Here is a 13751-nt window from a genome sequence, read left to right as displayed (position 1 = left end):
TCGATCTAAGAGCTTCAGCATACTGCAAACTTGTACTCGGCTGACAGTTTATTCCAGCTCATAAATCAATATGGAAATGAATGATAGTACGCACATAACAATGATCAGGTAAATGCAACTCGGGGGGCACTCTTTAACTTAGATGGATTTTAGTCTGTAGAACGGGCAGTTCCATTCCTCACCACCAAAAATCGGGACGAATTGCTATCATTGTAGTGGTGATAGTCATAAAAACTGCAATTGGTATCGATATTTTTGACGTTGTTAGGGAGCTATTATCTCTGAAACAAGACAAATCGAGGTGCACGAAGGACGTCGATTCTCCGATTCAATCGATTGATTTGCAATTGTTGATGTTATCACTTGCTCTCGGCGCTTTGATATTGTGTATTACAAACTTTTACATCAGATATCGACATGCAATTATCGATTATCGCGATCTTGTTTACTTCTTTATGTTTACCGACATGTGTTTATAAGTCATTGAAGTTTTGCCCTAGAAAAGTGTTTATCGTTGATCTATTACGTTTGTTCATGTAACTGTTACCTGACTTACTATCAGGTGATCAGGGTTCAAGGAGTAGAGACCTTGAAACAAACTGTAGAAGGACGAGGTCGATTAGATACTTAAATAGATTCACAATCTTGTTTTTGAGGAAGCACATTGTCATATTATCACGCAATAACTTTACGGTCTAGTCAATAATCATATTCATCGTGACAAGCTTGACAATTCTTAGTTTTTATATCATTGGAAATAAGTGCAAGATGATTAACGTAATAAGATGATTAGCGTGAGAATATTTATACATATATGTATGGTGCACAAACTTTTATAATTTTCAAATCAATCAAATTAATTCGTAGCAATAGTCTATTTTTACGGGTAGTCAGACTATAAAGTCCTCTCAGTAGAAACTCAATAGATATATATAATCAATATTTACCACTGGCGAAGAAAGCGGTGGTGGCTCCCAGAGGACAGGCGTCGCAGTCCCTCACTCCTTCTTCCTGGTGCTCATGTGCCCACTGGTTGGTAGCTATAGCCTCCTTGCAGAACTTCGCCATCAGATCCTCGTTACCTGAACATGTTGAAGAGAAAACCGCACATGTGATAATTACAACAAAACATAATTGCTTCATCGAGGTGTAGTGTAAGATGTTTGATACACTGGCAAGGCAGAATGGGCGCAGTCCCGGACTGCGGGATTGTTCGAAAGAGTTACCGCGGCCCTGGTACATAAAAGGCTTACGAAGGAACATGATGGGTGTTAGTCAGTAAGCGATTGACACTCCCTCACCTCAGCTAACCCACAGCAGAGTCATTTGATGATATCCCATCAAAACGAAAGTACTTACAACATGTACCATGTACTAAATGCCTATAAAGGCTAGATTCAGTTTCTAAAATATGACGTTAATAGACATGAAAATAACGGTTAATAACACAAAGAATAGTTTCCTTGCACAACTTGTGTAATTTAGCTGCACATGTATTATTTTAGTACAAAGGTACCAAAATAATTCTGATTAATTGAAATATTTTTCTGTTAACACAAATGGATAGGAATGCTGTTGGAAAGTGTTTTATCTGAGTAAGCAGCTGTCGATAAAAGTGGATAACATGATAACGTTACTCATGGTGCGGATCAATAATACTATGTTGTACTAAATTATTATGTGCTTCAATTATATTCAATCCCGTACTTATAGGATTATAACTGCAACTTCGGCCATAGATACTCGAAACACCGTTGGTTGTATATTTCTAATAGGTCTCAAATATTGCAACAACATAACATTATTTACAACAATATCTACTGGTAGAAAATTTCTATCATAAAGGTAGAATTCCGAAAGGTAGAATTCAATTCTGGTTTTACTAAGATTCTATAGATGTTACTAAGCGCTAGACCATGTTGAGATGCATACGGCCGCGCGCGGCTCACGAAATTCGTCGGCCGCGCGCGACTGTCGCGGACCTCGGCAACGGTGCCATACATTTTCATAGGTTGACTATTGTCGCGCGCGGCCGACGACTGTCGTAAGCCGCGCGCGGCTGGGACAGCCGTGACCCACGGAATTCTACCTTAAGGTGAAGCAACGCTTGGCGCAGTCAGTTCGGGGATGGGTGATCATGCCATTATGAATGAGTTATGAACGACGTATTGAATACTAACATTGATAAGTTTTCTCGAACAAAGACGGCGGAATGGGGCTGAAGAGATACTTTAGCTTCTGCATCGGGAAATTCGCTTCATCGCTGCGGCGTTTGACGAAATGTCTCACCTCTGCCTCACGGGACTCAAAATGAGGTTCTATGTGACGGCAGTATAACCTGGAAAGGATTTAAAGTTAAATAAATATCATGGTAATAGTTAGAAGAGGACAACATCTGTATAAGTCGGAATCTCATTTCCTTGTACTGACTGTTTGCCATTGTTATTTATTTCAATACCTTTCCCTACTACTACTACTTTAGAGTAAGTTTCACTTTTGTTCAAGGAGTCCTAATATTTACAATGTCAAAAGAATGTGTTGGAATGATTTACTATCTAATAGGTACATTTTAAAGTGCCTGGCGTCTACAGCTGAAGTAGATAGGTTTGCAATATTATTCGCTAAAATTTATTTTTAGTTTTGTATAAAGATAAGTAGTTTAAGTTTGTATATATGTATAGTGTGTACATTGTAGAACTAACAACTTGTGAATAACTGAAAATTCTAATAAAGAAAATAACGCCTTTTTTTCAGTTTTTTCAAAATAATTCGCTAAAATGCTTTATCATTGTATTAGCGACAGACCATTAGACATGAGATAAGCAAACCAATTACTGATTACGCTAATAAATCTCAGTTTCCTCGCCCATTAGGTAAATAAATTTTCCGCATAAATATTTTTCTTCTAACGGATTATTTTTAAACAGTGATTACTAAGAAATTTTATAGTATGGATTAATGAGTACCTACGTTACGATAAGACATATCTTCGATCTTTATTGACTTTATAAATAGGTATAAGGTGATTACCAATCAGGGTTCACTGCGTATTCGGTTCTGGAGAGAGACTTCCAGGCTTCGGCTGCTATTTCTCTGGTAAATTCCGCTTTAGGCACGGCATGAACCCTGTTGTTTAGTGGGAGCACCACTACCGCAGTGTAATGGTCCAATACTCTCTTCCAGTAATATTGGCGCTTTTCCAGAATGGCTCTCATACCGTTGTCATAGATACTTTTTCCATACAAAGTGATATTGCCACTGTCTTTGTCGATTATCATCATTTTGCGGAACTGAAAAGTATTTTACTAGTAAACATAGTACTTCGAGATATGTTTAGTAAATGATATTTGAGTATTACAAGTGTTACCTTCAGCCATTCTTTAGGATAATATCGTGGCTTATGATTCTCAGCCGGTTGTTCCAAATCCAGGAGATCCACCGTCCGATATCCGGGTTTCAAAATATCGCCGTCAAACTGATAACCATAATTAGCCAGTGAGTCATTTAATGTATTTTAGTGACGCATGCATTTGAATAACATTTTAATCTCCTTTTAAAAGAACTGTCTATACCTATCTGTTATTTTTTGATTGAATAAATCAAACAGATATGGAAGTTTAGATATCGTTAATCCTCAAGAGGTTTTAGATATAAGTGGAACACTAATTGTTTGGTAGATAAGTACCTGCTTTAAAATATAACTACCCTTTGTATGTGTGAGTCATAAGAAATAATGCTTACCGTATGTCTGATGTTGTCGTGTATGACAATATTGCCGCGATGATCGACAAGGAAAAGGGATCCACCTGCACCGACCTGAACCATGTAATGTATCAATGAATTTCATCAGACCAATGATTTATCACAGTTATCTGTCCATTTTGATTTCTTATGGTCTTATCCGATTTTTTCGACAGAAACTTTATATTAAGTCTCAGAATAGTAGAAACATGGTGTGAAATATCAAATTCAGTAAAATCAGGAAATACCTAGAAGGCCACAACGTGCCTAGGTCATATGACCGTTTATCAATAGATTCGAAGGTGCGACGCATGCCAAATTATAGATAGCCTACGATAAAATGGCTATAAACTATGATAAGCAAATACTAGAAGATTTAAATATTAAAATGAATAGTTTATAAATAATATTATGACACTAATCCCGGATTTGTACTATCGAATTAATAATGGTTAATATGTAGGTCAGGGCAACAGATATTGAGGAAGTATTTATTCTTTGGAACTTCGATATTTGATTGATTTCCTTTGATTATGAACTGCTACGAAGTTACTAAATATTTGTATGTATGTGTTACGCCTAAAGCCTGAAGCCCGGATACATCTTATTATAGCTGGCTAATACTAGGTCTTATCTTCGGTAAGTTACCTCATGTACTTCCCTATTAATTCCCCTATGTACCTACCATCCTTCATTTTCATTTACTTCCTTATATACTTCCTTATCTACCACCCTTATGTACCGGCTACATCTAGCCTTTAGCCGACTTGAACTTCAGTCTTTATTCGTAACATACTCGTATGCATTCGATTCTTTTTTGCTCTTCCCCTTTAATTTTAGTATACATTTGTTAATCTGTGATATCTACTGCATCAAACGTCATATCCATTTGCATACTTTCGTCGGCATGACACCACGTTGATAAGGCGATGGTATCAGAGCAATGCATAACATGCAGTGTAAATTATTATTGTTACCTGGTGATAAGGCAGGATAAGTTTCAAGTGATCGATGGGTATGTCCACCCCCGCTACGCCTAACAGCCGGTTGACAGGGTACTGGAACGTTTATCACTTTTGTACAGTTGGGTAAAGTGCAGTTTGTTGACCTATATACTCTTAGTTTAGATAGAGATAACAACAGACAATGTTTAGCCAGTAGAATGGTGTGTATGTGTCATGATACTATCCTAGCGGCAGAATAGGAAGTTAAAGAGTCTGTTGTAAACTGGAATCGGGGATAAAATACCTACACCAAATAACATTGGTGGTGGTAGAATTTGCTACGGCAGTTCTCCAGATTAGGTATTGTGTAGGCTACATGTTTACATTAGGCGAATCTTATTTTTCAGGCTTGGTATCTAATCACTTTGAACTGCATTCATCCAATGCGCTATAGGTACTGCTAGCCCAACCAAACTAGGTATAGTTTTCTAGGTACCAAAAGTTTTATCTACTTTTGATTTCACTGACAATGCAAGCTTCGATTAATTACAATGGCTTGTTAATTTATTATCGGATCGAAAGCAAAAAGTAAACAATAACGATCTACTTATTACCGTCCTGGTTGAGTTCCGTTGTTTTTCCTGTAAACAAATCAAATTATGAGAATCGGAATTCTGATATGGTACTTATCTCCGTATTATGAACATTAGGCGTGATTACACGACTTATCAAGTGTTTCTTTATAATCGAAAATGTCTTATTATCAAACTTACCTCAGCAAGTTTTCTCGTGATATTCTGGAAACATAAAAATATATTATAGTAGGTAGGAATCTATGTCATCTTTAAGAACGAATACATATCCATAGATTTTTAGAGGTAGGTAGTCGATAAGATATTTTAAACAGTTCAGAGAAGGTATACAATGCAAGTCTCATCCTTAGAAAATATTGGGCTAAGTTATGGATTTGAACGCATATTTTCTAGTCTATTATTATGGTGATTGGGCTTAATTAACACCCATACTTTAAATATGTTTGTAAAATGACTTACTTCACTAGTGATATAATCGAACACTGGAACCGAGACGCTTATTTGTAATCTGTAATTCAAATCCTCTCCCTCGTAGTAGTGTCCAGATTTATTCTGCAATAAAGTCAAATAAGTCTTAATCATAGAAGTCCGTACTTACTGTTTAACATTCTTGGTATATTGATGACTAAGAAAGAAACAGATATTCCTTCGTCACTATTACAATCAGCTATGAATTTCATATTTTGTTCTCATTAAGGTGAGATTCCACTATCGTTCAATGAATATTTCTACTGGTCTACTTTCTCTAACAAACAGTAATAAATTGAGAAAATGTCTAAAATGTCCGCGAAATTGCAACCTCTGCACCCGAATCCATGCTAGCAGTGGACTCGAAGACACGTGAACACATTTTTCGTTGGACTCTCGCCATTACGAATTAAATGGAAAAATATTATTACAAATGAGACGAAATGAAAATGAATATTTCGACTTGAATGCTTAAGTGCTTACGTAAGTTTCTTGATACATCCAATCCTTGTAAAGCTGGGTACTGTTGAGTAGTCCCTTTTTGTTTCGTCTCAGATCTTGGTATCGATTGTACTGTTCCTGATTTTCTTTGGTTTTCCAATATAACTCGCCTCTTCTAGGGTCCTTAAATAGGAAATTAATGTAACATTAATAATTATTCAGCCGATTAGTGATATTAAGCCTTTTGCTTTAAAAACGATTTTTGTTCTATAGGTATTATGCTAATTAATATTGTGTTTTATTTCAAAGTCCACAATACCCCATTCTCTATATTTTTCTAGGTGAAAACTGATGTTCGGGAAGATATCTACTTTGGATTGGATTGGTGGTGTTTTATAAAGGCTTATTATACTATGTGAAAAAGAATAGACAAGTTTAAACATGAAAATGGTTTCTCCAATAAATCTCTATAATTAATCTTGTTTATAAGGTACTTAAACGGATAATGCAATCTGTTCATCTACAACGGATGTAGAATATCCGTAATTCAGCGTATTTAAGATTAGACGGGAAAATACGTTACCCGAACTAGATATCAATAGACAAAGCTTTTTATCTCTGCATTTTCCTAGAACTGGACAAAATAATAATATTAGTATTACATAAGTGCAAAAGACGCAGTTACACATGACATGCATATTGAACCAAATTGATGAATTCTGAGACTGTTTTAAAGCTTCCCGAGTAACAAAGGCTATGTTTCATCCGTTTACGGGAAGAATTTCCCCCGAGACGCGGACGAGCATAAAAAAGTAGGTACGGAACAAAACTTTAAAATATTTGATTTATACTGTATATTATAAAGTACCTCAACATGAGCATAGACGTCACTAAAGACAGTCAGCCTCTGACTCCTCTGGGAGACAAGTGGGCGTTCCAAGACCTGCAGTATCTTCAGCACCTGCTGCGTCACGTCAAATGGCGTGATGAGCTCTGCGAAGTAGCCGTCACGGTCACAGCTGAGGCCCTCGCCGTATGTCTGTGTGTGGTCCCGGAGACCGAAGAGATCGTGAAGCCAGAGCACGAATACTCTAAAATCCATCAGATTCCATGATATACTCCATTATGTAATTCGTAATTGTAAAAATTTAATCATTTTATTTATGTATATGTAGGTACTGTAAGAGTCCGTTCAGATAGACCGGCTCGGAGAGCATCGGCGCTCATTTTTCTTTTCACACAGACCGGAGTCGGCTCCGATCGGCTCCGATGAACCTTACTTCAAATACTAACCCCCTTACTTATAAACGTGAATTAAATATAAGTAATACTTAAGGGTTGTTTAAGAAAATTCTTACTTATAAACCTTGCTTAAGCATGTCTTAACTAACATTTAATCACTACTTAAGACTTTAAGTAGTGATTAGTTAAAATGTTGCTTAGAAGGTGATTAGAGATTTTATAAGTAAGGGGGTTTAGTACTCAATTTTCAACATGTTAAGAATTTGCTCTGTCCTGCGATTCTATAAAATTCGATCAACAACTCGCATTTCACTTCGATTCGTAATGTCATTTCATACTTTAGGGGAGGTAGGGGAGGGATGGGCACTTTTTCACATTTATTGCATAAAAATCAGATTTTACAGATAATCAACTTTTATTGCCATTTCTTATGTTTGGCTAGATAAAATCAAAGAGCTATCCTAAAAATTACAATCAGTTTCAATATTACGAGATATTTAAACGGTTTAAATAAAACCGTCGACACGTCAAAATTTTGTTTAGTCTGACATGCTTTAGTTGGTACTTACGTAGTGTTTAAAGTTACTTTTTGCTTTTTATAGGGTTTATCGTTTATAACATTTTGTCATAATAATTGCGTACTTTTTTGGGTCGGGGGTTTTTTTAAATTTATAATTTTATTTTATTTCATGGTTTTTTAAAGGAGCTCCTTAATTTTTCCTTCTTTTTATGATGGGTTTGCTATATGCGATCTCAGCCAAAGGAAGCTGTTTAACAATCCTCATGAAAAACTGGCTCTGGGAGAATTGCACAGATTGAGAAACAATAAATATGGACCTTTGTTGATCCAGGGTTATATACCATTCTAGGGTTTCATCCGCCACATCCCATTTCCAGCATTAGGTTCTCGTCAATTAGAAACATGAAGAAAACTAGTCAAGACAAATTAAACGAGCCCAAACTCGGTGGGTTTACTAAAAGGCAGTTCAGGGTTACGTCTCCTATCTTCGTGTCCTAACAGCAGACCAGCTCAGTGGTTCCAGAAGACATTAGTATTTCAAATATTAGATCCCACATATGCTTGCAAGTAAACTGAGCGTGAAACATTCCTATCACACCTAACAAACGAGCTGATGACCTTGAAGACCTGAACCGATTTCCACCAAACATAGCTAAGAACACTCCCGAATGACATTCCTTTTAAACAAAAAAAACCGCATTACAATCGGATCATCCGTTTGGGAGCTACGATGCCACACACACACACACACACACACACACACAGACACGTCAAACTTATAACACCCCGTCGTTTTTGCGTCGGGGGTTAAAAAGAATGGTTTGCGACGGGAAATTCCTAAAGATTTAATATAACGAGCAATACAAGAGGTATCAAAAGGTTAAAAAATAAAATTAACAGCTGATAAATATGGAGTCCCTAGATCAAGTTGGCAACGGTACCTGAAACAAGATTCTATAAAGGATTTTTAGCGCAGATTCATAACCTCACAAATTTTCACTGAAGAAGAAGAACAAAAATTTACAAATTATACATTACATGGTATGTCCAAGCCTCCCTACCATAGGGAGCATTGGACACTTTGACTTAGTTTATAAAAAAAATCGGTAAAAAACTTAAGTAAAACGGTTTTATCTTATGTGCACTGAAAACTAGAAAATAAAAATAGTTACTTACCTGTCAACCTACGTAGGTGGTCCCGGTCATATTAGACTAAAATAAAACGTGGGGCCCATAAACTATTGCTGTAGTACCTCTTCTAGAGGTATAATAGGTGTGGATTGCATCGACTTACTATAATCGTAACTGGATATTTTGACAATCAATCATTAATAATAGAAAATACACATACCTTTCATTAGTTTTCTTTATAACGATCCGAAACCGCAACAAAATATTTAAGTACTTTTACGAGTGTTTGTTCTTGACAACTCACAGAAATGACAGATAGTCTATGGATGAACACCGTTACCAGTAGGTAACGTAAACTACACAATAAAAAAAAAAAAACTATGATCAAATCAGAATAAAAGGACCCCCCTTTTATTCTGATTTGATCATGTCTCCCAACTGCCCATCTCTCCCTACCTCCCTATAGATAGACAGATTTTGGCAGATCTGTCAAAATCTCGACTTTAATTTAGTTCAACTTGTCAACACGCTCGATAGTGTAGCGCTAGTGTAGTTTGACAATGTCAATCACGAAACTTTAAGGTAGAATTTCGTGGGTCGCGATTGTCGCAGCCGCGCGCGACAAAAGTCAACCTATGAAAATGTATGGCACCGCTGCCGAGGGCCGCGACAGTCGCGCGCGGACGACGAATTTCGTGAGCCGCTCGCGGCCGTACGCTTCTCAACATGGTCTAGCGCTTAATAACATCTATAGAATTTTAGTAAAACCAGAATTAAATTGTTGACAATGCCGCGAGCAGCTTACAAAATTCGTCGGCCGCGCGCGACTGTCACGGGCCTCGGCAACGGTGCCATACATTTTCATAGGTTGACTATTGTCGCGTCCACAGAATTCTACCTTTAGATCGAAGTCGAAGTGAGAGTGATGTCGAAGTGAGTTGTGATATTTTATAGAATCGACATGCTGGTCTCCGAGCCGGTCTGTCTGAACGGACCCTAAGCAGTGAAGTTACCTCTCATAAAATAAATAAATGCTTAAATATGATTTTATGTTTGATTATTTTCTTTATATTTTTTTAGGGGTATGAGAGGATGAGACGATGTAAGGCTTTTTTGGACGGCTTCTAGAAATAAGTCGAATAGGTGCAGTGTCTGGTAGCTCAGATCGGTACAGATTTGCGAACAATAAGCAGATTAAGGGGATTAAGGTGAGTAACCGAAATTGGTGCTTACGTGCATTTTTATCAATTAATTCCAAATAAAACATGATTCTTAGATTTGATAAGCAGGTAAGAGGATGACAATGGCTATTAATTGCATTGCTTGCTGAGGTATGATTTCGCCACATTTTTTTAATACCGTGTCCAGACCGTTCGATTTGAGTAAAGTAGACAAATAAAAATGGTTATGTAACTAGACTAACTTAGGTATTTTTCCATACTAAACTAAACAGGGTTACTTACTAATATATTGGCGTACAACTAAAAGCAAATATGTGAATGCCATTACCTGATATTCCCTTCAGGGTCTAAATGTCGCATCAGATGCGTATAGTTGTCGTACAAACTATCGGTGAGCAGTACTATGGCTTGTTGACATGCGCGCGGTCGATCCGGCGCTCTTCTCTGTTCCCGAAGCAACTTCACCGCGTACTCCAGTACGTCAGCCATCAGGGTCTCGTTGGTCATCTTGTAGTACTCCATAGCTGCCATCATTGCCGCTGTGTTCACGTGGTTTGCCTGAAATTGTTATATATTTTCTAGCCTAATATTTCAAAAAAAAAATTACACTATGGTGGATAAGTAGATACGAATTATGATAAAAAAGTACCCTCATGCTTTTTAAAAACATATAACTACGTACGTACGTAATGACTTCTGGATTTCTGAGTACAGGTAATGGCACAGCGCAGCTTCAACCCCATCTTTTAATGACTAATTAAGAGATTTGAATTTGGTTCTTAAATCATTGCTCATGTGAAAAAAATAATAACGTCAATATAAAAAGCCAAATCCAATGGCGGCCCAATTTAAAGAGAGCGGTTCTGCAGTTGCGCTGTGCCGTGCCATTCATGTATGTCATGACCAGTCATGACCTAAACAAAATAAATAATCACAAGTACAAACTTACAGACACCATTTTCTCATTAAAGCAGCTGATCGGGGACTGTATAATGACATTGAACCTCAAAACATTAACTCTGTCATCATCAGTGAGCGCGCTGAGCAGTGCCAGTGTAAACTGTTCAGCTATGACCTGGTTCGAGGAGTTCTCCATAGACCCTGACGCGTCAAGGAGGACTAGAACGTCCCGTGGTGCCCCGCCTGCGCTCACGTACCAGGGTCTCAAGCGGCAGTCATACACACTGTCTGAACCTTCTTCAGACATTTTCAGTTTGTACATGCTTTCCCATAAGGCCGCTGTAATTAGAAAATTGATGGATGGAAAACTTAAACTATAAAATATATGTTTATTGGTTCCACGAAAGCACTTCTTTAAGCATTTCATGTTCTTCTTTAAGTTTATCTAGGTTTACGACATAGTGTGTTCTGTAGAACATTTCATATGATTTATTTTTGGTAAGTAACCTAATATATAAATCTCACCTGGATAATGTCTAAGAAATCCATGAGCACTGCAAAAATATTGAAAATCTAAAGACGAATCTTGAGCATAGTTCTTTTTGAATGTTGACAATAAGTTCTCAGACCAGTAAAGATGTTTCTTAACCGTTGGAGCTGAAAATAAACATGCTGATAATTGCCAAAAGACTAAGATACAAGCTTGGAGTAATATAATGAATGTAATACTATGAATGAATGTGAACACCATTTAACTATAACAATAACCGAACCATTTTCATTGTCAAATCTCTAATTTGACCAATGGGCGGCAATTTCAGGGCTGGTTGTGGTTTGGTTGTCGTCATAGTTAAATGGTGCAACTCACCCTTAGGCAATTATTTTTTCCTTGACAATAAACTTACCGCAATCAAAGACCTCGGCAGCTACATGAACGCTAGTATAATCCAAAGATACCTTCGCGTCAAAATGACTGCTTGTTTTGAGCTTGATCTTATTCAAACTCCTACAAGTTAGTGGCTCTTGATTATCTTCTAAATCCTTTGGATCTATTTTCTTCTTTACTTGGTCTAAATCCTGCCAAACACAATATTGTCTTTTAGTTATTTATGACTTCTATATAGTACACAGTTTTTTTAATTAATGAGAGCAAATTATTATAGCTATTGTAAGTACAGTTATGTTCATATATGGGCCTTGCCATACTTATATCGTTTGCAAGTCTTTATATACTTAAATCGTCATGACAAAAAACTAAAAGGAAATCATAATTAAACAACAAACTTCTAACATTTTATACTAACCACACTATAATCAAAGGTATAGCTATCATCTGGTTCCTCCTCACTCCTGGCCAGTTCCTCAGCTCGACGCATGATATTCTCTGCAGCTTCAGCCCTCCTCTTCAGCAATTCCTCCAAGTCCTCCGCCATCTTGTTGACTATAGCAGTTCCATTTCGAACTTCTATCTTAATGTCGGAAAAACTTTTCAATAGCACCTCTGGTCGCACCACTAGACGATAGTTGTCGAGTAAGTTTTCCGAGATCTCATCAGCCCAACCTTGTATACTGTTTCAGAATATGAAGGTAAACGTTAACATGAAGTAGAAATGAAATGTTACATAACTTTAATAAAATTCGTTATTTACATATTTGATGAGAAAATCATAAAACAGGAAAATCGTAAGAGGAAAAGCTCACTATTAAAAAAAAAATTAACTTGGTGAGTTGATTGAAATAAGTGTTCTGTCTTTGGTATCAACAGAGAATGTTCCGACTATATTATTACTATGAATACATTTGGGTACTATTGCACACCTACAAACACCTAATTTACTGCTTACCTATCCGGCGGTATCATTCTCGCCGGATTTTTATTCTTTTTAGGGACCACAGGCACAATTTTGGTATCAACAACATTCGTAATAGTAACTGGTTTAACTTCACTTTTATTTTTCATAACTTCCAAAAGAACTTCTTCATGTTTTTCTAGATATTTCTTGATTGCATCGTCTGTTTTGTTTGGTGCGATTTTTGTTTTGCTTTTTGCAGCGTAAGAAAGGTTTATTAGAGTTATTAATATAAGGGAGATTAATTTCATGGTTTTGTTATTTATGGGGAGGTACGATGGCAGTGATGTGTCGTGAGTGGCGGTGTACGGGCGGGCCGCGCGCGTCGCGTGCACTGCAGCCTCCGTCGTCGCTGCGGCGTCGGGACGGCTCCCGACATCCTGGCGCCACGCACCCTATTTGGCGCGACTCACTCCGAATATCCTTACTTTAATTCGTAGACGTAGTCTACTGACCTTTATAAGCACAATTGATCTGAAGCCTTACCTTAGTTGGTCAATATTATACACAGTTCGTAGTCATATTTAGCATTGCAAAATGATGGTTGTATTGTATTGAAGTTTTTGAACTATTGAAATGTGCTTTATGTAATTTATTGGCAATTTTACGTAATTGTGTCGAATAAGTACAACAAGGAACATTAATTGCCATGGACATAAGAGTCGAATGCCTAGGTAGATGACTTCGTTAGTCCGGGAGAAAAGCAGGGGCATTTTTTTAATCAAAGCACAGCAAGGTTT

At 37.1% G+C, this 13751-nt stretch overlaps 1 protein-coding gene across 1 annotated transcript in view; it reads right to left on the bottom strand.

The window, feature by feature from the left end:
* LOC126055872 (voltage-dependent calcium channel subunit alpha-2/delta-4-like) overlaps positions 1 to 13751 on the bottom strand; it is a 21409-nt gene extending 7658 nt beyond the window's left edge. Inside the window, exons 1-17 of the mRNA XM_064038991.1 lie at positions 13006 to 13751; positions 12466 to 12730; positions 12067 to 12238; positions 11687 to 11818; positions 11211 to 11500; positions 10590 to 10819; positions 7056 to 7278; positions 6230 to 6370; positions 5738 to 5830; positions 5459 to 5482; positions 5300 to 5326; positions 4719 to 4799; positions 3742 to 3816; positions 3368 to 3475; positions 3031 to 3290; positions 2181 to 2338; positions 948 to 1082 (exon numbers count right to left, since the gene is read on the bottom strand). Coding sequence (XP_063895061.1) covers positions 948 to 1082; positions 2181 to 2338; positions 3031 to 3290; positions 3368 to 3475; positions 3742 to 3816; positions 4719 to 4799; positions 5300 to 5326; positions 5459 to 5482; positions 5738 to 5830; positions 6230 to 6370; positions 7056 to 7278; positions 10590 to 10819; positions 11211 to 11500; positions 11687 to 11818; positions 12067 to 12238; positions 12466 to 12730; positions 13006 to 13262 — 2671 coding nt within the window. The 5' untranslated portion in view covers positions 13263 to 13751. The remainder of the gene's footprint in view (positions 1 to 947; positions 1083 to 2180; positions 2339 to 3030; positions 3291 to 3367; positions 3476 to 3741; positions 3817 to 4718; positions 4800 to 5299; positions 5327 to 5458; positions 5483 to 5737; positions 5831 to 6229; positions 6371 to 7055; positions 7279 to 10589; positions 10820 to 11210; positions 11501 to 11686; positions 11819 to 12066; positions 12239 to 12465; positions 12731 to 13005) is intronic.

The sequence above is a fragment of the Helicoverpa armigera genome, chromosome 17 (assembly GCF_030705265.1).
Source record: "Helicoverpa armigera isolate CAAS_96S chromosome 17, ASM3070526v1, whole genome shotgun sequence".
Lineage (NCBI taxonomy): Eukaryota > Metazoa > Arthropoda > Insecta > Lepidoptera > Noctuidae > Helicoverpa > Helicoverpa armigera.
Note: the sequence above shows the minus strand (reverse complement) of the source record. Positions and strands in the feature narration are given on the sequence as shown.